At 49.2% G+C, this 21,674-nt stretch overlaps 1 protein-coding gene and 1 long non-coding RNA gene across 7 annotated transcripts; one reads left to right on the top strand and one right to left on the bottom strand.

The window, feature by feature from the left end:
* Nucleotides 1-1,564: 1,564 nt before the first annotated feature.
* Nucleotides 1,565-12,844, bottom strand: DHRS7B (dehydrogenase/reductase 7B). Of its 6 annotated transcripts, none has more exons than XM_063171683.1 (7): nucleotides 12,793-12,844; nucleotides 8,272-8,447; nucleotides 6,233-6,348; nucleotides 5,388-5,598; nucleotides 4,687-4,779; nucleotides 3,274-3,426; nucleotides 1,565-2,934 (listed from the first exon to the last, which is right to left on the bottom strand). In XM_063171683.1, exons 1-7 carry the CDS (start codon nucleotides 12,810-12,812, stop codon nucleotides 2,729-2,731), a joined length of 975 nt encoding a protein of 324 aa, XP_063027753.1. In that variant the 5' UTR covers nucleotides 12,813-12,844; the 3' UTR covers nucleotides 1,565-2,728. The 6 variants fall into 6 exon arrangements, with proteins under 6 accessions (XP_063027753.1, XP_063027759.1, XP_063027756.1 ...); XM_063171689.1 differs by having other exon boundaries at nucleotides 8,272-8,443; nucleotides 12,793-12,838; XM_063171686.1 differs by lacking the exon at nucleotides 12,793-12,844 and adding an exon at nucleotides 12,241-12,570.
* On the top strand, nucleotides 10,395-21,420 carry LOC134426576 (uncharacterized). The gene is made up of 3 exons (XR_010030002.1): nucleotides 10,395-10,522; nucleotides 19,024-19,177; nucleotides 20,476-21,420. It is a non-coding gene; the product is annotated as an uncharacterized LOC134426576 (long non-coding RNA).
* Nucleotides 21,421-21,674: the final 254 nt, after the last annotated feature.

Raw genomic sequence — 21,674 nt, 5'->3', positions numbered from 1 at the left:
AGCTACTTCATCTCCCAGTGGTCAGGCCAGGCTGGGCAGGCTGCCCTCCCACCCTGACGTGTTTCCAGAGCCCTGCTGGGTGGATTTGAAGCCAGTGGCACATCTGCCACAGCTACTACTGCTTACTGCTGCAGAAGGCCCTGAAATACCTCTGTGCTGGCCACACCAGAGGTGTTCCTCATCTTTTTTTACACAATGCAGAATTCTCAGAGCTGTAAGTTCCTTTCCTGCACCAAACCTCTGGGGTTTTGGTACTTTTTTTGTGTTAGTTTCCCCTGGTCTGGAATGACCACTATGGCAGGTTCCCTAAATGCATGGCTGGCATCAGAGACTTGAGTTAAAAATTAGCAACTTTCCTGGGGTCTCTTATTGCAGGAGGAAAGGTGAGAAGTCAGCTTAGCTGTCACAATGGGTGGGTCTGATTGAAAAACACAGCTGTCACTCCATTCTGAGGTGGAGGGGCAGGGGAGTTTGTTTTCCAAGGAATCTCAGTGATAATGTAGCTAACTAAAGTGCTTTTTAACATTCTGGTTGTTACTCAGTCAGGGCTGTAACTGTGCAAGGTGACCTGGGAGAATGAGAGGGGTCTTGAGAGGCATTTTAGTGCATGGTGAAATGGTAAAACAACTTCCAAAAATTCCCATCCATGTGGAGTGGTGCTGTATCTGCTGTCCCCAGTGCCAGCAGCTCAGTGGAATCATCAGTGGCTGGGGACAAATCTCCCTTCAGAATGCCCCACACTTTGCTGCCCCCAGTGCTCTGGAATGTGCAGCACTCCCCTCATCACAGAGAGGGAATTTACCCCCAAAGGGAATGGCTGCACTCTCAGCAACCTCTGCCTCGGAGCTGTAGCTCCCACAGGAACTGCAGGAACTCCCCACACATCATTTTCCCCTCAGGGCTGATGTGTTTCACCCTCAGTGCCCTGGATGGGAACACAGAAATGCAAAGCAGCCCCTTGGTCCTTCCTGGGGAGCCACGACCTGAAACACCAGAAATGGAGCAGCTGAACAAGCCTGGCAGGAGCTCTGCATTTCACCAAGGAACTCAGGAGCTGAGCATGGGAAACACACAAGGAAAAGCACAACCAACAGCAGCACTCCCCTTGTGGAGAGCAGAGAAGGTAATGCCTTGCTTTCCTCTCTTAACAGGAAAAAAGTGTCTGCACCTGAAAGCTTCACCTTGTCAGTCCAAGCCCAGGCCTTCCTGTGACACAGGGCAGGTGGCAGAGGATGGATGTCCTGAGAGAGCAGCAGCATTGTCATCATTAAACACATCCTGGATCTCAGAGATCATTCATAGATCTGTAGTGGTTAAGAAGAGGCTTTTGGAAGCAGAAGGTCCTGCTGAGCCTGCACACCCATATCAGAGTTTGTGTGACTAATGCTCTGTGTGGATTCACACTGTGTAAGCTAACAGGGCCCATAAAGAGGGCTGGGATAAACCATGTTGTTCTGCAGCTACTACTGGTACAATAGAACCTTGCAGGGATGCAAGGAAAAACAAACCCCTCCTGCTTTCCCTTCCTCTTATGTGCTGTGAGGAGCTGGAGTAGACCAAGGGATTCATTTCATAGCAATGTAATTTATTTGTCATCAGATGTGCACTCCCAGGCAGGACATGTGAGGCAGGACACATGGAAAATGCTGGCAAGTGCATGGAGAGGCAGGAGAGGTCTGAACCTTGGTTCCTATTAGTAGAGTTTATTTCAATTTTAAGATTATTTCTGTCCTCTATTTGTGCAGCAATTCCTTTTTCCTACTGGTGCTGGTGTCCCTCACATGAGGAGAAGGGGTGAGGAATGGAACACAGCACCCTTCAGGCTGTCAGGCTCCCTGAAGTGATACCTGAACAGGCAGGTATCCTTCCCCACTGGATGTGACAATAATTACCACCTGTGATTGCTCTGTCTGCTACACTCTGCACTTTACACACCTGGATTCTTCTCTCATGCCAGAGAGTGCCTGGCATGCACAGGATCACAGCTGCTCTGAGCTGCAGGTGGCCCAGGTGTGCTGCTGTCACCTGTGCAGTGTGTCCTGGCAGCAGCTGCCCTGCTGTGCTGTTCTGCCTGTTCAGTGCTTCCCTGCATTCCTGGGGCTGGGATCCACAGAGCTGTCACTGCAGAATGAGCTGTCCCAGTCCGTCAGTAGGGCACGATTCAGACAGGTAAAATGATGCCAAACACACCCAAATTGTACATCAGTTACTTCTTTAAAAGTGGCACTGGATTGAGCTTAATTTATCAGCTGACTTGGCACGTTAACAGGAAGGGGCTGTGAAGTTTCCCACTGCAAGCAGCGTGTCCTGGGTCAGAGTGGAAGGAGTGGGAATGAGACACTGATCACGAGAGCTCCCAGCTGAGGACTGTATTTCACAGGGGTGGGGACAGCCAAGGGCTGCTCGCTGAAGGCAGAACAGGTGGGGTTTATTTGTGGCAGGCCAGCAAAGCTGAGCATGCCTGCAGTGAGGTGAGGAGTCCCAGCCAGGGCCTCCCCAGTGTTCCCCTGAGCCCTCCCTGCAGCCTCAGCTCTCCCCCATTGTCCAAGCACCTTCCTTCTCCAGCTGAGCTTTAGGTGCTGTCTTCCAGCAGTGTGGGGGAAACCACTTCCCAGTCTCCATGCAATGGTAAACAGCTCTGAGAAAGGATTTTCCTGCAGGAGCACCTCCAGTGATGTCCCAGCTGACTGCAGGGGCTCAGCCTCTCCCTGCTCAGGGCAGCTGAGCTCTAAGAGCCCTTTGCTTTTCTCTCCTTTTTTGCTCTAGATGCCATTAAGGTGAAGAACAGCCTGGGGCAGAGGTTCCTCAGGTAGACAGCCAGGCAGGGGGTCAGGCCAGCCACAAGCACTTCCTTCTTCTTCTGTCCCACTGCATTGAGAACCACCTGAGCCACCTCGGCTGCCGTCTGTCCCTCGGCCGTGGTCTTGTCCATAACTGCCAAGGGAAAGCTGAGTGAGCACCAGCACCACCAGCAGCAGGTAAACCCCTCTGAGAACCCTTCCTAGGATGCTCTAACTGCACATGGCTGCTTGCTCTGGCTCTCACTCCAGCTCTGTGTGGGAGCACAGGCAGCTGTTCCTCATGGCTGGCCCTGAAGGTGAGAGTTGCTGTCTGGAAAGGCTCAGTTTTGGGGCTTGCTGTTCCTACCCTGCATCCAGAGTCGGTTTTTGATCCTTCAGGGCTAACCTGTGTCCCCACCAGAGGCCATGTGTTGCAAACACACCTTACAATGACATGGAGATGCTTTACAAAGGGCAGTGAGGGATATCTCACCTCCATAGCGAGATCCATCCGCTGTGACAGCGTTGAGGGACAGGTTGGTCTGGATGTACCCAGGGCTCACCACTGTCACTTCAATGTCATACTGCTCCACCTCTGCTCGCAGGCAGTCAAAGAAAGCCTGGGTAGCATGCTTAGAGGCAGCATCTGCAAAACAGGACAAGGACTGTGCACCAAGGAGAGGAGCAGGGCTGAGGAATTTTCACTTTCTGAATGGATTTTCACTACAATGCAGCCACTCCTCAGCAGGAGCTGCTCTCCAGCCTCTACGTTTGTTTTTGTTTAGTGAGTGGCAGCAACAGGTAGTGGGAGTCGGAGGCAATTTAGGAAGACAAAATGTAAACTCAAGTTCAAAACTGGCTGGGATCCTGAGCTTAATATCACAGCCCTGCCAGAGCACTCCAGAGTGAGCCCAAGCTGCCTCCCACTCCTGATAAAGGAGACTCAGAGCCTTTGGAAGGCAGAGCTGGCTGCCCTGCACGTGCTGAGCACCAGGGACTTGCAGAGCAGGTTCAGGGCTTGGCTGCAGAAGGGAACAGCAGATCACACAGGCAGGCACAGCAGGGAAGCCTGGCCTAGGGCAGGATTTTCCCCCATGGAATGGCAGAGACTCCTTGTGCTTGGTCACTGCCTGTGGCTGCCACCACCACACCAGCAGCACCAGAGCCAGCTCAGCACAGGCTGAGGACCCTGCACCTGCTGCCACATCCACAGGCTCTGGTCCCTGTGAAGCACCCTGGGAGCTCCTCAGAACACAATTCCTGCAGCAACTGGACCCACATCCCCTGCAAAACCCCATGGCTCAGACATTCCAGGCTCTCCCCCCTCAGCATCATTCCTGACCCACTGTATGCCATCACCCCTCCACTTCTGGTGTTCACTTTCAGTGATTTACAGATGTTTGTGTGTCAAATGCTCCCCTCTTAGTTCATCCATCTTTTAAAGGCCTTTTTTTCAGTAATCTCATCAATATTTCTTGTCATAATTGATTCAGCATGAAGAGTTTGCTGGATCAAGATTGTTTAGGCTTTTGTTCTGGCATTGTTTGTACTACAGCACTTCATAATTTATTAAAACCAAAAATTCCTGCTTTCTTAGAGGAGATAATGCAGACAAATGACAAGGACAAAATACCATAAAATTATGGAATTATAGTGACTCAAGATAGGACAATCAAGCTGTTTTCAAAACATATTCTCCATCCCTTAACAACTTTAGGCCAGGGCTAAGATTTTGTAATTAAGAGTGGCTGTCAGTGGTTTGTGACCCCACTGAGGGTGATGCACAGCTCTGCCTTCCCTGCACACAGCCAATCCCATGGAGAGCTAAATGTGGAAGCAGGAGCCAAGTATTTATTCAGCCTGGTGCCCCAAATATGTCTTTCCCATCTTCTGTGGAGGTACTTACATGCAGATCTGAAAGGAATGCTTATTTTGCCTTGCACGCTGCTGATGGCCACAATGTGGCCTTGTCTCCTCTTGATCATGGAGGGGAGAAGTGCTAGCAAAGGACAGAAAAGACCCATTCAGACAACAGTGCTGCCATTGCTGCTGTCAAGAATCAAAGCTTTCAGAGCACTCAGAGATGCTGAAGGGAATTCCAAGATCCCTCTTCAGTGCAGGGCTTGGGACAGTGCTTGGGATGCCTCTGGCTGAGGCTGTGTCTGCCTGGGAGGGTCACCTGTGAGGAGATTCCTTGTGCCAGAGCTGCACAAGGGCTGCTGTGGTGGCTCTGATCTCCCACACTGAGGGCAGCAGCATTTGCTTTTCTTGCCACCACATCATCTTCCCATTCCCTGCAGCTGACACGCTCCAGGCTGAGCTTTCTGTGTGACCAAACTTCCCAGGAAAGCTGCAGCTCCACTGGAACCCCACCATGTTCTGACAGGGCAGACAGGATAACTGGGCCTCTTCCCAAGCCCCTGCCAGGCTGGATCAGGAGATGGAAGCAGGGATCATCTCACTGGGGTATTTCCCACACAGTCACACCCTCAGGCCTGCCTAGAACCCCAAACCTCCCTTCAGCCTGTGCACAATGACAAACACAAAGCTGTGCTCAGCTGTGCTGGTCTGCAGAGGCATCAGCCAAATCCTGTGGGTCACAGGTACCTTTGGTGAGGGCTACAGGTCCAAAGTAATTTGTTTCCATCACTTTTTTGTCCACCTGCAGCCCTGTGTCCACGATGGTGCCTCTGAAGCTGATGCCAGCGTTGTTGATCAGGATGTCCACGTGACCCAAGGCCTTGAGGATCTCCTCAGCTGCATTCACCACAGCCTTGGTGTCTGAGAGGTCAAACACCACCGTGTGAGGCTCGTGTGGCTGTGAAGAAACTCAGGTTAGCAAAATGCAGTTCAGTGCTGGGTGTGCCAGCTCTGGGATCCCCCAGCTCTGGAAGCACAGAGGCAGGGCCACCAGATCCTGTTCCATGTGGGGAATTCATGGCAGGAGCAGGTTGTGCTCATCTTTATCTGCTCCTGTAGCCTGTTCCCTATCCCTGAGCCTAGCAAAGGGACAAGGGAGATCTTCCTCAAGTAGTAAAGTTTCCTGTTGTCATATTAAAGGAAATGCATCTGAAAAAGGCAAAACCTAACCCATGTGTTTTTTGCAGAAGCCAGCAGTTCTTAGCCACAGTCAGCAGGCATAGACATAAAAAAATAAAAGCAGAAATAAAGTCACTTTTCTAGATTCTGAGGTGCAGGTGTAAGGGGTCTGGACACTGCCCTCATGTGCCTTCACTTCCATTTCTAGCCAAGCTGGCTTCTTTTGGGGGTTTTTACAAGGAATGACACACCAGCTCAGTGTACTCCTGTATCAGCATCCATCCCTCACCACAGAGCTGCATTTTTCCTGTTGCTCAAGAGAACAACCCACAGGCAATTCTGTAATTTCTGTGAGAGCCCAAGCAGAAATCCAGGCCAGGTGAGCCCAGGGCCTGTCCTGGTGCCACACTCACGTTCTTGCGGTGATTCTTGACAGCACAGAGCTCCTGCACCAGCCCCTTCAGCCTCTCACTGTCTCTGCCACACAGCACCAGCCTGCAGCCAGCTGCATGGAAAGCTTTGGCACATTCTGTGGAGAGGCAAGAAGAGAGAAAAGTGAATATCAGCCAAAGGACAGATCCACATCAGCCCTGGGGAGAGCTCAAAGTGCTGTTTGCTGCAGGGTCTTTACTGCAGGTGACTTTATTGCTGCTGTGTGGTGGCCAGGCTGAGTGACAGAGAGGTCACAGCCACTCCCACTCTCCTGGGACTGTGACAGACACGTGAGGCAGCTGCTGTGCTCACACATTCTGTGCTGCTCAGACACTTACTGTGCTCTTCACACATCCTCCCCCTCAGCTGGTCACATTTGCCTCTTCATTTCTGACCACAGTTACCCTGTGTGTCATCTAACACAGCCTTAGGAGTTTCAGTTTTAATGAACTCCTCCAGAGCTTCTGGGAGCATGGGCTTCAATGCCTTCATCAAGGTGATTCTCCTCATGGGGAAAAGCCTGGAGAAGGGATGCCAGGCTATTGTCCTCCTAATTGCATGTCCCTGTCCCCCCCTGGGAGCCAGAGGGACAAACTGCTTGTTTGCACAAGGGATGACAGTGGATGGCAGTGAACACACAGTAATTAGAGGTGGTCTGGTGTATTAATAACTAGGAGTAAGGGGAGTTGTAGAAGATCTTGCAAATGAGCCAAAAAGGGAGGAAACTTTACAGTGCAGTGGTGGATGTCTCTACACCCCACAGCACAGACAGAGCTCCAGCTGGAAGGTCTCTCCTGGAATACTAATTTCCTCTCTTCTTCAAGAGAAGTACAAGATCCTTTACCACTCCCACTCTTTGGTTGAGGCAGGCAGAGAGAACCAGTTCATCTCCTTTGGCCAGTTCCTGAACAGCCCTGTCCTTAGGGACAAACTCACATGCAAAGGCAGCATCAATTAAAGCTCTATTTGTTCTAGAAATGTACTCTCCTGATGAGAGGCCTTGATAGCAGAGAGCACCTTGTCTTTTCTTCAAGCAGCTTTTAAAGCAATTATAGAAAGCAGAATTAGAGAATGTGGACACTGAAGCAAAACATAAGTTTCATTTGGAAAAAAATATTCCCTGGTGTTAATAATGCCAAGAGTTTGACTTTAGAGTGGATGGATTTGTACCATGAAAGGTACCTTGAGGGTGAGGGACAAGGAGAAGGAGTGGAAGGTTTGGCAGAGCAGCTGGAATTATGTGAAGGCAGAACACAACTTCTGAGAGGTTTTAAAGAAACAATTTGGCTTAATGGCTTTTTCAGGATTTAGGGAAAAGACCCCTGACAGCACAAGAACAGCATCTAATTCCTTGTTTGATGAGCTCCAGTTTATACAAGGTGATTTAAATTTTTTGTACCAAATGTTGAGACTTCCTTGCATATACATCTACAAAAAGAATCAACCAAAATTACTGTCTGAAAGGAAGGATGATAATGCACTTTTTTGATTTCAGGGAAAAACATATTTTTTCCCTTTTTGCTGCTCCATGGGTTGAAGAACTCAGGCAGGATGCACTGAATGATTCATCATTACAATATGTAATGATATGGGAGAATCAATAATTTTGTTTACACAAATGAAATAGAAAAATAAAACCCAGAAGAAGGTAGTTTATGTCATGGCAGCCTCACTGGGAGCTGTAGTTGGTTCAGAGCTGGAAAAAGCCATTTCAGTCCTCCTCCCCCCCCAGGTGGGGCAGCAAGAGCTGGAGCTTCATGCACAGGACAGTGACCTGAGAGCTGTGCCCAGGCTGCTCTGCTCATTTCCCTGGCATCTCCCAGGTGGTTTTTGGAACAGGAATGGTCTCTCCCAGGCTGGCAGGTGCTGGCAGAGTCGATTGAAACCAAGTGGTTTTGACTCAGGTGGGAGCTGCGTGTCTCAAACTCAGATCAGCAGGAACCTTTAGCTCATTCCTGCTTTGCTCCTGCCACAGCCCCCTGCCTGTGCTGCCCTTGGTGGGCTGTGTGTGTGTCCATACCTTTGCCCAGGCCAGAGGTGGCCCCTGTGATCACCACCACAGCCTCCTGCAGGTACGTTCGCATGCGCAGCCACTGCAGCAGCCGGAACAGCGCGAAGATGCCCAGGCTGCCGAACAGCAGCGGGACGATGACAGAGCTGGTGAAATCCATCAGCCTCCCTCTCTCTGCTGTCTTCCTAGAGCCACAGGGTGACAGCAAAGAGATCATTTCACCATGAGGAAAATGAGAAAAGGCCTGAAAATGACTTTGAAATTATTCTTCTTAACCCTGCCTTAGATCACCAATAAAACACCAAGGTACCTCTGTATCTTCAGCAGGTTTCCTCATCCCTTCATTTAGGTTTTGGAAAGTTCCCATCAGTTCCCAATTTTAAGCACTGAAACAGTAATGTGAACATCCCAGCAGGACACTTGGCATTGCATCCTGTCAGCTGTCCCATCACAAACTTGGGTTCAGGGATGCTGTTCCCATGTTTTGCCCTAAATTCTCCCTCTTGTGTGGAAGTTCCTCAGGGCTGGGATATTTCTCCACATTCTTCTGATTGTATAAAACTGTTCAGATCTCTCTAGAACAGCCAGTACCAGAGTACCTACAAGCCAGAGATCAGTTACTGTGTGTTATCCCAGATGGATATAAGCCAGTCTGTCTTTTGGAGGCTCCAGGTTTTCTCTCTGAGCCAGTAATTTGCTTAACACACTGAAATCTCATCCTGGGATTGGATTCTGATACCAAGGCATAGCCCTAATCTCCTTGCTAAGCCATTCCTTCAAGAGAGGAGTTTATGTGACAGCTTCCTAAGGGCCAAAGAGCACAAGTGGACTCCTGTGAAAAGGCCACTGATTTTCCCTTTGTATATCCCTGAGCTTTTATCAAAGCTTGGTGTAAGAGTAAAGTTAATTACAACCCCTTCCTGAAATCTTCTGGGTCACACATGAATTCAGAACCACACCTCAGGGTATTTTCCTTTCCCTTGTTTCTCATGCAGGCAGAGTTTGAACTCTTGCAGTCTGAACTGCAAGACAGGCCTTTACTGGGAAGATACTGGGAAATTCTGGGCACACAACTTGTGCTCCTTCCAACAAAAGGACAGCAAAAACAAGAGGTAACCACAGTGCTAAGGCAGAATTCAGCGTCACTGAGGGGATGGCAGAGGCTCTGCATGCCATGGAACACAGCTAATGTGGAAAATGTCAGGCTCTTCCAGATACCCATCGGGGCTTGGAGAGAATTCCTCAAATAGCTGCTCAGTGAACAGCTTGCTGAAATAGCAGTGAACTGAATAAAATAACTATTTCTGGGGATACAGCTGGAACACAATAAAATAACACATAAAGACAGCTCTAAATACACTTGGCAAGGTCTGAAAACAAAGCCACCAAGGTAGAACACAAATCTTGGAGTGAGCTTCCCATTCCCAAAGTGATTTCTGTGGTCTCAAATCCTTCCTGATGGGATCCAGTGTGGATCATGCAGGGAGACACCAGAGCAGCAGCTGCCCAGGGCACAGGGAGTGTGCCCAGAGTGGGAAAGCACAAACCCCCAAGGAGGATTCAGCTCAGGCCCTGCAGAGCATCTGATTCCTCCACCCTGGGAGTGCACACAGGGGGGTTTGGCACTGGTTTTCAGCCAGGGACTGGCACAGTTCATGTGACACAAGAGAATGGATCTTCCCTGAAATAATTCCTGGGAAAGAGATGTTTTGACATAAACCCACTGGACTTCCAGGCTGGATGAGAAGGTTCTCCTGACTGGTTCATGCTCAGCAGCTGCCTTCTCTATGATTCCCTTTTTTTGCTCTCTCAAAGGTCTCCTGAGAGTCACAGCACAAGGTGTGGGCAGGGACAGCAGGTGCCATTGGGCTTACAGGACATTCTGCAATCACAAAAAACCCTCAGCCCACGTTCAGGCCCTTTCATTATTTCCCAAGTGGGAGCTGACAGCTGCACTGGCACTTCCTCCATGAGGCACTGGAAAAATCTGGCCCTGCTGTGGTTTCAGTGCAGGTGCAAAGGTAACTGAGAAGAGGGGCCTTTCCTGACTCCTCTCCTAGCTAAAGCACACTGAGACCTGAAAATATTTCGAATCTTTTATTGTATTTCTTTCCTTTTTCTCATGTTATACACAGGAACTGGGTAGACTGTACATCTCTGCCTGAGGGCTGCAGCAAACCAAGAAGCCAGGCAGGAGCAGGAGCAGGAGCAGGAGCAGCAGCTGCTCTGGCAGCTCCCAGGCTGGAGCCTGAGCCAACAGGTAACAGCTCTGGGGAGGGGAAAGATGGGATGGGGACAGAAGGAGAGGAGCCAGAGAGACAAGGAGCTGCCAATCTGAGATGAAAATCCCTTTATATATTTAATATATTTTAATATATATTTATATATCTTTATGTATATTTTAACATATATTATATATTAAAATATATTTATTTTAAAATATATATAATTTATATATTATATATTAATTACATATAATTTATACATTATCTATAATTTTAATATATAATAATATACAGATATGTCATTATTAATCTATTGATATTAAAATACTATTAATATACATAATGTATATGATATAGTATATAGTATATATTATTAATATATGTTATATATATTAATATATCTTATTATATTATATATTCTATAATAATATATATTATATTAATAATACATAATATATATAATGTAAATTTTTGGGGCATGCAGATGCAGTGCCTTCTTCCAAGGTGCTCAAATGGCCTCTTAAAAAAAACCCAAAACAAAGAAAATCTCAGATCAGTCAGACTTGGGAGAGAGGACAACCCAGCTGAGTAAATCATTTGGGACAGAAGAACTTCTGCAGCACTGCAGACCCACAGCAACAAGTTTTGCTTTGATTTCCTGACCTGCTTCTATCACAACCCCAACTTTAGGTGACACTGAAGCAGTGTCCTGCAATTCCCAATTCTCCATCCCAAAGGGCAGCACTGGAACATGCAGTTACCAGGGAGCAGAAATAAAAACTGATAATGTCAGCAAATACAGGTGACAGGAAACTTTTTGAAGGCTTCCCATAGAATAAATCACATTTATCCAATTAAAAATTAACCCAGAACTTTCCCTTTAAAACAAAACTGGGTGTTCTCCTGTAAATCCAGGACAATGGTTTCTCAAGGAACAAGGATTAATGACCTTATTAATGAATAAGGGTGCAAAGATGAGAGCAGTTCCTAAAGAACCAAACCCCTGGAAGCTTCCCCAAACAAACTGGGACCAAAGCTGACTGTGCAGCTCCAGGCTCCCAGAATCACATTGTCCTTTAGGTGACAAGTGGCACCAGCTGGAGGCTGCAACCCCAAACCCAGCTGGGGGGATAAAAGGAAGGGGAAAAAAACTGATTTTCCTAAGGAGAAAAGCACAGCCCCTGTGGGCCTGAGTGAGGGCTTTAGTGTGAAGAAAGCACAAGGTCCTACCTGAGAAAGGAAGGAAGGAAGGGGCTCACCAACAGTGCTCTGAGCTGGAGCTGCCTCGGTGCTCCTCAGGCCAGCCCCGAGTTAAATGTGGAACTGGCAGCGATCCAGGCAAGCGTCCAATGCCAGCCCAGCCCGGGCTGCCTCTAAAAACAAACCCAGGGAACACAGCCCTGACCTTTGCAGGGCACGGGGAATTCAACCCCCACACCGGCAACACAGAGGCAGCTCCAAAGCTGAAAGCAGCAAAATCTGCTCAGGAGAAAGGCAGAGCTCCTCATCCCAACAGGGAGCAGGAGGAGAGAACAACCCAGCCGGAATTCCCAACGAAAGCAGGAATTCCCAACGAAAGCAGGAATTCCCAACGAAAGCTGGAATTCCCAAAGCCAGCCAGGCATTACCTGAAGCATCAACCCCTGCTGGGTCTCTGCAGTTCTTCTGCCTGAGTTCTTCAGCCCACGGGGCAGCAAAAAGGAAAAAAATACGTTTGCAGCACCCGGAAAGCAGCCTGGACTTGAGGATTTACCTGGAATCCCACCCGCTGTAGCGGAAGGTGCTGGCAGAGGTGGAATGAGTGGGGATTTAAGGTTCTTTCAGCCCGAGCCAGCCCAGGATTCTAGGAAATCGTTTTCTCTTATCTTCCTGCCCCGTTCACTCAGGTACAAAGTGTAATTCCAAAGTGTAATTCCTCCCTCCCTCCCACACGGAATTCCTCCGTTGGTGCTCGGGACAGAAACAAAGACGGCCTGATCAGAAAACTCAAACATTTGTTGTTCCAAAGAAAGCGTTCTGCAGACTTTTACCAAATCAAAAGCCACCTGAACCTCCATGAGGTGAGGCCATGACGGCCGGCTGTCCCTGGTTTATCTGTAATTGTCTTTTTAATTTATCTGTAATTGGGTTTTTAATGGCGGTACCAGCGGTGAACTCTGTTCCGGAGAGCGCCGGGCGTCCCTGCGCGCCCCAGCGCCGCCTTGCCCCGAGCTCTCCCGCACTCCCCCGAGCCCCGCAGCCCCCCGGGCCCTCCCGGCTGTCCCCCTTGTCCCCTCCTGTCCCCTCCTGTCCCCTCTGTCCCCACCTGGCCGCTGCCGTCACCATGGCCACCGCCGGAAGTGGGCCTCGGCCGTTTCCGCCCGGACTCCTCTCCCCGTGACGCCAACCGGAAGTGGCTGTGGGAGAGCAGCTGCCCTCACTTGTCCTCCCGCCTGTGCAGCCCGGCCGGGAGCGGCGGTGCCAAGCAGGGGTTCCGCCCTCTCGGGGTTCCCCACAGGTAGGCATTGCCCTCGGTCCCAGAATCCCAAAATCCCGAAGGGGTCAGGCTGGAAGGGACTATGGGGCGTGGGTTCAGCCTCCCTGCTCAGGGCCGTCCCAGAGCACGGCACGGGATTGCTCGGGAATATGGCCGTGAGGGAGGGAGGCTCCACAGCCTCTCCCCACAGAGCTCGGGCACTGGGACATCGGCACAGGACACCCCAAAATCCCACCGTGAGGGTGACACTGGAACAGGACACCCCAAAATCCCACCATGAGGGTGACAATGGCACAGGACATCCCAAAATCCCACCCTGAAGGTGACACTGGAACAGGACACCCCCAAAATCCCACCCTAAACGGTGACATTGGCACAGGACACCCCCAAAATCCCACCCTGAGGGTGACACTGGAACAGGACACTCCCAAAATCCCACCATGAGGGTGACAATGGCACAGGACACTCCAAAATCCCACCCTGAGGGTGACACTGGAACAGGACACCCCCAAAATCCCACCATGAGGGTGACACTGGAACAGGACACTCCCAAAATCCCACGCTGAGGGTGACAATGGCACAGGACACTCCAAAATCCCATCCTGAGGGTGACATTGGCACAGGACACCCCAAAATCCAACCCTGAGGGTGACACTGGAACAGGACACCCCCCAAAATCCCACCCTAAACGGTGACATTGGCACAAGACACCCCCAAAATCCCACCATGAGGGTGACACTGGCCAATGTGACTGTGAGGAACAGCAGTAAATTCCTGTAGGAGAAAAGAGACATTTCTGCAGAGCCTTTTTCAAATCTGTGATGGGGAAAACCCCCAATTTCTCTGATTTTCCAAGAGCTCTGTGCAGAAATGGGCCCTGGATGTGCAACTCCAAATCCCCTGGCACTGATAAGGGCACAAACCTGGCCCCAGTGATCCCAAAAGCCCAAATGTGTCAGGATTCTTGTCCTGAGAAAGGAAAGACACAGGGAGTTGCTCTTAGTGAAGGATTTTGTCAGGTTTTTGTGATTCCATTTACAGAGGAATCAGAAATACTGAAATGTTTCCAAGGGTATTTAATCCCAGATGTCTTTCCCTGTGCACAGCAGAGAGATAAAGGACAGCTTTTTGCAGCAGTTCTTTGAAAGGTGGTTTTATCATCCATTTTTATGGTAACTTTTTTCTGCTCCTCTCTTCTAATAGGGAAAACACTGAAATTAATTCTAAGGTTCAGTGCTGGTTCATTAGTAAGGGATCAATATTTCAGGGAAAAGATGAGAAAATAATTCAAAATCTTCCTAAAAATTACTGTCTGAAAGGAAGGATGATAATGCACTTTTTTGACTTCAGGGACAATATGTAATGATTTGGGAGAATCAATAATTTTGTTTACACAAATGAAATAGAAAAATAAAACCCAGAAGAAGGTAGTTTATGTCATGGCAGCCTCACTGGGAGCTGTAGTTGGTTCAGAGCTGGAAAAAGCCATTTCAGTCCTTCTTGCCCCCTCCAGGTGGGGCAGCAAGAGCTGGAGCTTCATGCACAGCCCAGCAGTGACCTGAGAGCTGTGCCCAGGCTGCTCTGCTCATTTCCCTGGCATCTCCCAGGTGGTTATTTAACAGAAATATGTTCACATGCTTTCTCCCAGACTGGGACTGAAACTCTTTCTTGATTGCTCTCTCCCAGAGTTGATTGAAACCAAGTCCCACAGCAAAGGCTCAGACTGGAGCTGCAGCTGCCAAGTCAGTGGAGTAAAGCTTGACTTTGTTGCTTTGACTGGGATCCCATTTCCTTAGGTTAATCTAATGTAATTAGCAAGAAATTCACCTCTGATTCAAAGCTGCTCATTGATACATCATGCACTGGGATTAGAAGATTTACTGATGTCAACCTGTCTTTGTTCTCAGAACCATCAGTGAAAACTCTCCCCCACATCTAGGACTGGTTTGCAGACTGGGCAAGCCCCAACTGGTAAATGTTGGCATAATGTAAAACTCTGTCTGTTGGTTTTATTTGCACTCAAATATCTTTCCTTTCTCATTTTGTCAGGCCACAACTGCAGAGGGCTGGAATCCTTTTAGCATGCTAACACTTCCTTGACAAACATCCTGCTGTTCTGTTGCTGCCCTCTTGCAGTGCAGGAGCTCTTTCTTGAGGGGGAGAAAAGAAAACAAAAATCTCCAAACTCAAGGATTTGAGTTTGCACTTGTGTTTGGTGACATCTGCAATCACTGAGTGCAGATCTGCAGCCTTTTAACCCTAATCTCTAGGGCAGCAATTTTGTGCCCTAGTTCCTGTGGGCTCTTATTTGCCAGTTTTTCTTTTCCCAGGAGTATAAGATGCAGCTTCTTGCTGTAAGAAAAGCTTTGGTTGCTTACCCTAAGAGCAAAAATCTGGGCAGAAATCCCCACAGGGTAACAAAACCCTTCCCCAGGGAAAACATCCTTGAACTAGTTTGAACTGAGAGCTCCCAGTTTCACAGTGCCTGTGGCTGGGAGATGTAAATGTTCCAAGGGCTGTGGCAGGATTAAAGATTTTCTTGTCTCAGCTTCTCATGGAAGGGTGCAGATTCTCTTCCTCCTATAACTGGAGTCAATGAAAACATTCTAGGGTGGGGGGAACAGACCTAGGATGGAAAACAGACAAATGAGGGTTTCTCAGGGCTTTTCCAGTTCTTTGCCCCTGCAGCTCTTTGCAGATTTGTCTGTGTCCCTTCCAGACAGTGACCCAAGAAAATGTTCTCAACTTTTGCCTCAGTTATAGTTCTGGTTTGGAACTGGGCTCTGACTCAAGGACACCAAACTCCTTTCAGAGAACTTTCTGGGTACTTGGTCACTATTTCTCTCAGCTCTCGTCTCGGGGAGAATTTTGCTGCAGGTTCAGTTCATTGCAGTTCAGTTTTTTTCCACCACCTGGGTATTATTTTTCTTTCCCAGCTATTTTCTATAAGGTTTGTTTGTAATTACTGTCTCCCCCAGAGCCTGCACTGCAGCATTTCCAAGCTCAGTGTGAGAACAGGGTAGACTTAGTGAAACTGCATTTCTGATGTGTGATCGTGCTGCAAATCCCCAATCCTTGCAGACAACCCAAAGCTGGGGAAGAGGGAGAGGCAGCAATATCCTCTCCTCCTGCAGATCCCCACATTCCACAGCCACTTCAGTGGAGCTGAATGCTTCCAGGGGAGAGACAGTGATGTTTTGTCACACACAGAAATGGCAAAGCTGAGGCACCATTTCCATAAACAGATGCTAATTGTGGTTGTTTTAATTGATGAGAGGACAGCTGTACAGAATTATTTCCTACCTGCAGCTTCACTGCTCTCAGGATACCCAGCCCTGTCCTTCCCTGCTGCCTTTACTCCTTGGTTTGGAGGGGGAAAAGCAGCACCAGGCTGAGGGCTGGGCCCCCAAGAGCTGTAAAGGTGCAGGCACATCTGCAGAGGAGAGGAGAGCCCACCGCTGTGCGGGTTTGGGAGGGTCAGGAAGGAGTTAAATGACAGCAGGGGGAGAGGCTGTGCTATTGTTCCGGCATCCCTGGGTCCAGGGTGGCTGATCTCTATTCCCGGATCTGCCTCTGGCTTCCTGCACGACCTTGGACCGCTCCCTTACCTTTTCTTTTCCTTAGCTCCCCAACTACAACATGGAAATCCTTCTCTTCCTGTGGTGCCTCGTTCCCTGCGGGATTCAGGGGCTGAGGGAGATCAGGGGAGCACAGAAACGCGTTTCCACTCAGAAAGATTTAAGGAGAAGGCAGCAATTTTAGGGGCATGCTCCTGTTCGTTCAGGTCCAGCACGGGCTGTGCATATTTGGGTGATTTTGGGGGGTTTTTAGCAGCAAACTTGTGGTGAAAGGCAAATATTGGTGCAGCTGCCCAGAGCGCTGCCAGCTGCAAGGAGCCTGTTCTTCACTAGATGGTGCTTTGATCAAAGATTTGGATAACCGCAGTTCTTTCTGCACAGAATTTCCTAATTTTTCCTTCCCCACTCTCCATTCCTGCCCCTTTTTCTGTGCTTTAACACCACGGGGGACGCTTAATGATGCTGGATATCGAACAAGGCTAATCTGTGGTACTGCAGGCTCCGAGCACCCACCAGCCCGCCGGGCTCCCGGGCTTTGGGGTTTGAAGTGTGGATCAGCGCTGCTGGGCTGTGGCAGAGAATTGAATTCTTTCCGTGTTTTCTATTCCCATAAGGAAAAGGCTTCAAAGAGCAGGTCCCCTCCCCCTCTCTGCTGGTGAAGGGCATTTAGGGAAGCTGGGAAAGAAATCCAGCCCTGACAGACGCATTTATTTAACAAACCACTGCCTTTCCCTACCTTAGCAGAAAACTGGGTGTTTTTTAAAAAGGGGATTGCTGCTTTTATATCCATCTTTGTATTCAGGAGATGGTTACCTAGCCAAGGTCATTGCTGCTGCATGCCTGGATCGAGCAGCGAGCAGCTCCTCTTCGCGAATGAGCGCTGCTTTCAGTGGGGCTGCCCCAAGGAAAAAACAGGAATTAGGCTTGGATCTGGGCAGCACAAGGTCCCAGGCTGCTGAGAGAGCCACAGGAACAGCGTCCCCTTTTCCAACGGCAGCAGAGGGGATGAATGAAGCTGTAATCAAACATTTCCTGTGCAGACATGCACGGGGCTGGGCTGGGCTGTGACAGCCTGTTCCAATCCGGCTCACACGGGGACAGCCAGCGCCTGGGCCCCCGCCACGTCTCCCTGGGGCTGTCGCCTCCCTGGGGACGGTGCCTGCAGCCCGGTGTCGCCAGTGCCTCGGTGCCAGGGGGCTGTGCCAGCGCCCGCGGGCATCCCCATCGCGCACAGCTCCCTCCGCGCTTTGGCGAACGTCGATGAATGGGCTGGGGATGGAGATGGGGATGGGGATGGAGATGGGGATGGGGATGGAGATGGGGATGGGGATGGAGATGGGGATGGAGATGGGGATGGAGATGGGGATGGAGATGGGGATGGAGATGGGGATGGGGATGGGGATGGGGATGGGGATGGAGATGGGGATGGGGATGGAGATGGGGTTCGGTGGCCGCTCTGACCCCACAGCCCCCGCCCTCGCTCCTGCCCCCGGCCCCGCACCGGCCGCTGCTGCCAACGCCAAGGTCGCGGGTTCGATCCCCGCATGGGCCGTTCACGTCCGAGTCAGGCTTGATGATCCCCTGTGCGTCCCTCCCAGCTCGGAATTTCCTGGGATTCTGTAGAATTGTGTGTGTGCCCGCAGCACCCCGCTCCTCACATGCAGGATGTTGTGCTCAGGGCAACGGTGTCCCCACAGCAGGGACACAGCGATGCCGGGCTGCAGTGGGACACAAAACTCCTCTGGGGAGCGGGAGCTGACAGGGCTTTCTCTGTCATTCCCCTGTGAGCGTCCCACTGCACATGCATTTGTTCATCGTTATTAAGAAATTGATGCTGACTAAACCCTGACCCTGCATCGCACAGAAATTCTCCCAGAACTATGGGGTTCAGGGAGAGTGAGAACATTTCCTCACATCTGCTCCATCTGGAGAGCAAACCCCTCTCCCAGTCCCTCCTGCCTGACAGGGAAGGGGTTTGGTGACCCAGGAATTGCATCACTGGCGCGTGCAGATAATTTTTTTTTTCTTTTCTCCCCGAAATGTGCTTGTTTTATTGTTTTCCTCCGATGGAATTTGCCAGCGTGTCCAGAATTACGTGGTTCTGAGATGTAAAAGCAAGATACCTGTGTGGGGGAGAGAATGAGTGGTTTGCACTGTGCAAGCTGGCTCTTCCTTCCCTCCTCCCTTCTCCCCACATCCCCATGTGCTGTGGAGCCAGCTGCTCCCGGAATAGTTTGGGAATGAAATGTCACCATTTGAAACTGGTGAGTCACACTTTTGGGAGGAGGGGAGGAGAGAATCTGAAATCTTGCCGTGTGGCAGAGCGTCTCCTGGTGAGTACAGAGAGATTTTAAAACCACAGACTCCCTGATGATGGAGTTGAGGGGCTTTGAGCAGAGACTGCTGGGTGTGTCGACGCTGCTTTTTCTTTTGGGTTTTTTTTTTGGTTTGTTTTTTTTTTTTTTTTTTTCTTTTTTTGCAGGAGGATCTCAAAATCTTCTGCAAAGTTGAATTTTCTTCCCCAACATGCCCACAGCAGCTGGATGCTGGTGCCTCCTCCAGCAGCCCTGGGTTGTATCCATCTGACAACACACCTCCAGTGACTCTCTTAATTAAGTCTCCCGCACTGCTGCGAGGTGTGTAATTACAGCGAGACCTGACTTAAGCATCCACTCGAGGGACTAACAAAAAGAATTCTTTACCAGAGCAGGGAGGAACAGAACTTTACTGAATAATTTTTTAAAAATATATTCTAGGGGAAGTTTATTAAACGAGGGAGGGTAATTATTTTGGGTTTTCTTTCTCCCAAAATAAGAACGATGCCTTTAATATATTGAGAATTAACATAATCAGCTTTTCTTTTCCAGCCAAAAGCATACTCAAGAAATTCTGTCCTTTAACAGAGATTACTATTTAAAAGTGTCAATTAGTGCAAATGGTGGCCATGATCTTGCAAAATGAACTACTGTTTATCAGAAGCTCAGCAGTTTTCCCTCTCTGCCCAAGCCCAGTGACAGATCATTTTAGTGGAAGGGCAGCACTCGGGATTGCAGTTTCAGGGTGCTATAACCACCCATTTTCAGCACTCCAAGATTATTTCAGTGGAAGGGCAGCACTCAGGATTGCAGTTTTAGGGTGCTATAACCAGCTGGCAGCCTGGCCTCGCAGGTACCAAGATCTGTAAGTCTGGAAGAAGCTGTAGCACTAATGGTGCCTCCCAAGGAGTGCAGCAGTTCCAGGAAGGTGGGTTTTGGCTCTTGCTGCCCCAGCTCCCTGTCAGAGGTCCCAGTCCTGCCCCAAGGTGGCAGCTGGGCTGTGGATTAATACCCACACACAGCCCAGGGTATTAATCCAAGCCAGCAATCATTTCAGGTTCTGTTGCTATCCTGAGCACTGCGGTGACACGGAGAGATGTGCCACCCATCCTGCAGCCCCAGTGATCTCCAGCTGAAGGACAGGGAGAGGCTGGAAATAGGAATATCAGAAACAGCCCCCAGAGGGGCTGCCAACCCTCAGGTCCCACCTTCAGTGGCATTCTGAGTTCATGCTGTGAGTAAAACTCCCAAATTGCTCATCAAGCTTGCAGCGAACTTGGTGGGGATTTTGCAGGCAGAAGGCCCTGGAGGGTTTGATGCCATCTCTGCTTTATTTGGAAGACTGAGCTCAGAGCAAGATTTTATGAAGTGTGCATTTCTATCTCAAATTCTAGATAGCTTTAACTAGAAACCTACTTCCTCCATTGTCACTGGATTTGACAGAAAACCCTGGCTGCAGAAATTTGCTGCAGAGCCTCAGATTTTCTTTAATACAAAATAAAACCTCAGAGACAGCACTGAAAAGTCAAATCTGGGTGCTACTCCACGTGCATTTTCTCAGCAGAAAAGCCTGTTTATTTTCTTAAGTGTATCACTGTTGTCCTTTTTTCTTAACTCAGACTGTCACAGTGATTTTGCACTGCAGAACTCCACAGAGTCCAACCAGCAAAGCTGCAGGAGCTGGAAGTTGCAGCAGCAATGCAGGAGTGAGCCAAGGAGCCAGGTCAGAAAAGAAAACCCCTCTGGGTACCTGCTGCACCCTCAGGTGGGAACTTGGAGCTATTCCAAACCAGTAACTCCTAAGAGATGGGATGTCAGTGGATCATCAATTCTGAGGCACAATAACAGCATTTTAGTGCTTGGGATTGTCTTACCTGTGTTTGTTCTAGCAGAGGTGTCTGCCTGCTGGGTTTAGCTCCCCACATTCCTGATGGGGATTCCCTTTAGCCTGCAGCTTCCTGCAGATAACTCCCATGATAATGCTGGGAATGATCAGTGTAAATACTCCCTATGGAAAAGCAGCTTGTTTCTCAGAATGAGGTTATTGTCCTTTCAAATGGAGTAACAAAAGGCAAATTTACTGAGTATACAACTCACTGAAGTACTGCATCTTTCAGAGATATGTGATGATTTCTTTAAAACTTGGTGGATTTTTGCCCAAATCAAAGGATTTTGTCTCATCAGCTACACTGGGATTTCCCAGAGGGCCTGAGACAACACATCCTCAGCCTCCTGGACCTTGGCTGAACTGATGCATAATGTGTGGAAACTTCCCAACAGGAACAAGCAACCCTGGAAGGCCAAGATTACCACTGATCTGGTTTTGGGGGGGAAAAAAAAAAGAAAAAGACAACTGAAATGACGTGTGACAGTCATTAGCAGAGCATTGTCAGAACACAATGGAAGAACAGACAAAAGCCAGTCCAGATTCTGTGGTATTTCCTAAAGGGCTCCCTCTGGCACATGGCTGTTCCCTGCCAATCCTTCTGTATTGTTTTTGATAATGAATAGAAGCTGAACAGATGATTGTTGTATTGTCCACTAAGTGATTCATTTACATTAAATAGTGCTCCAAAAGTAGGCTTTGGGTGGACTTTTTTAGTCACTTCAGTTATTTATTTATACAGTTTAATAACTGCCTTTTAACTCTCCACTGTAATAATTATTTCCTGATTGCTTCAGCTAAATTACTCCTCTGAAGCCAGTGGTCCAACAAGCCCTGACATGAGAAGCAGCATCCACTCATTTTCAAAGGAGCTAATTTGGAATGGCCACCTCCAGGGAAGTGCTCCTGCTTTGGGAAGGTGCTGAGATCCTT

The sequence above is a fragment of the Melospiza melodia genome, chromosome 18 (genome assembly GCF_035770615.1).
Source record: "Melospiza melodia melodia isolate bMelMel2 chromosome 18, bMelMel2.pri, whole genome shotgun sequence".
NCBI lineage: Eukaryota > Metazoa > Chordata > Aves > Passeriformes > Passerellidae > Melospiza > Melospiza melodia.
This window is presented reverse-complemented; position numbering and strand designations above follow the sequence as displayed.

Bases quoted from the DNA above. Each gene is read 5' to 3' on its own strand.
- DHRS7B (XM_063171683.1), bottom strand. From the start codon at position 12,812: ATGGTGACGGCAGCGGCCAG. The intron at 6,349-8,271 runs GTATGGACACAC...GCCTCTCCACAG, and splicing joins CACCTCTGGCCTGGGCAAAG to AATGTGCCAAAGCTTTCCAT. The intron at 3,427-4,686 runs GTAAGTACCTCC...CCTGTTTTGCAG, and splicing joins CATTCCTTTCAGATCTGCAT to ATGCTGCCTCTAAGCATGCT.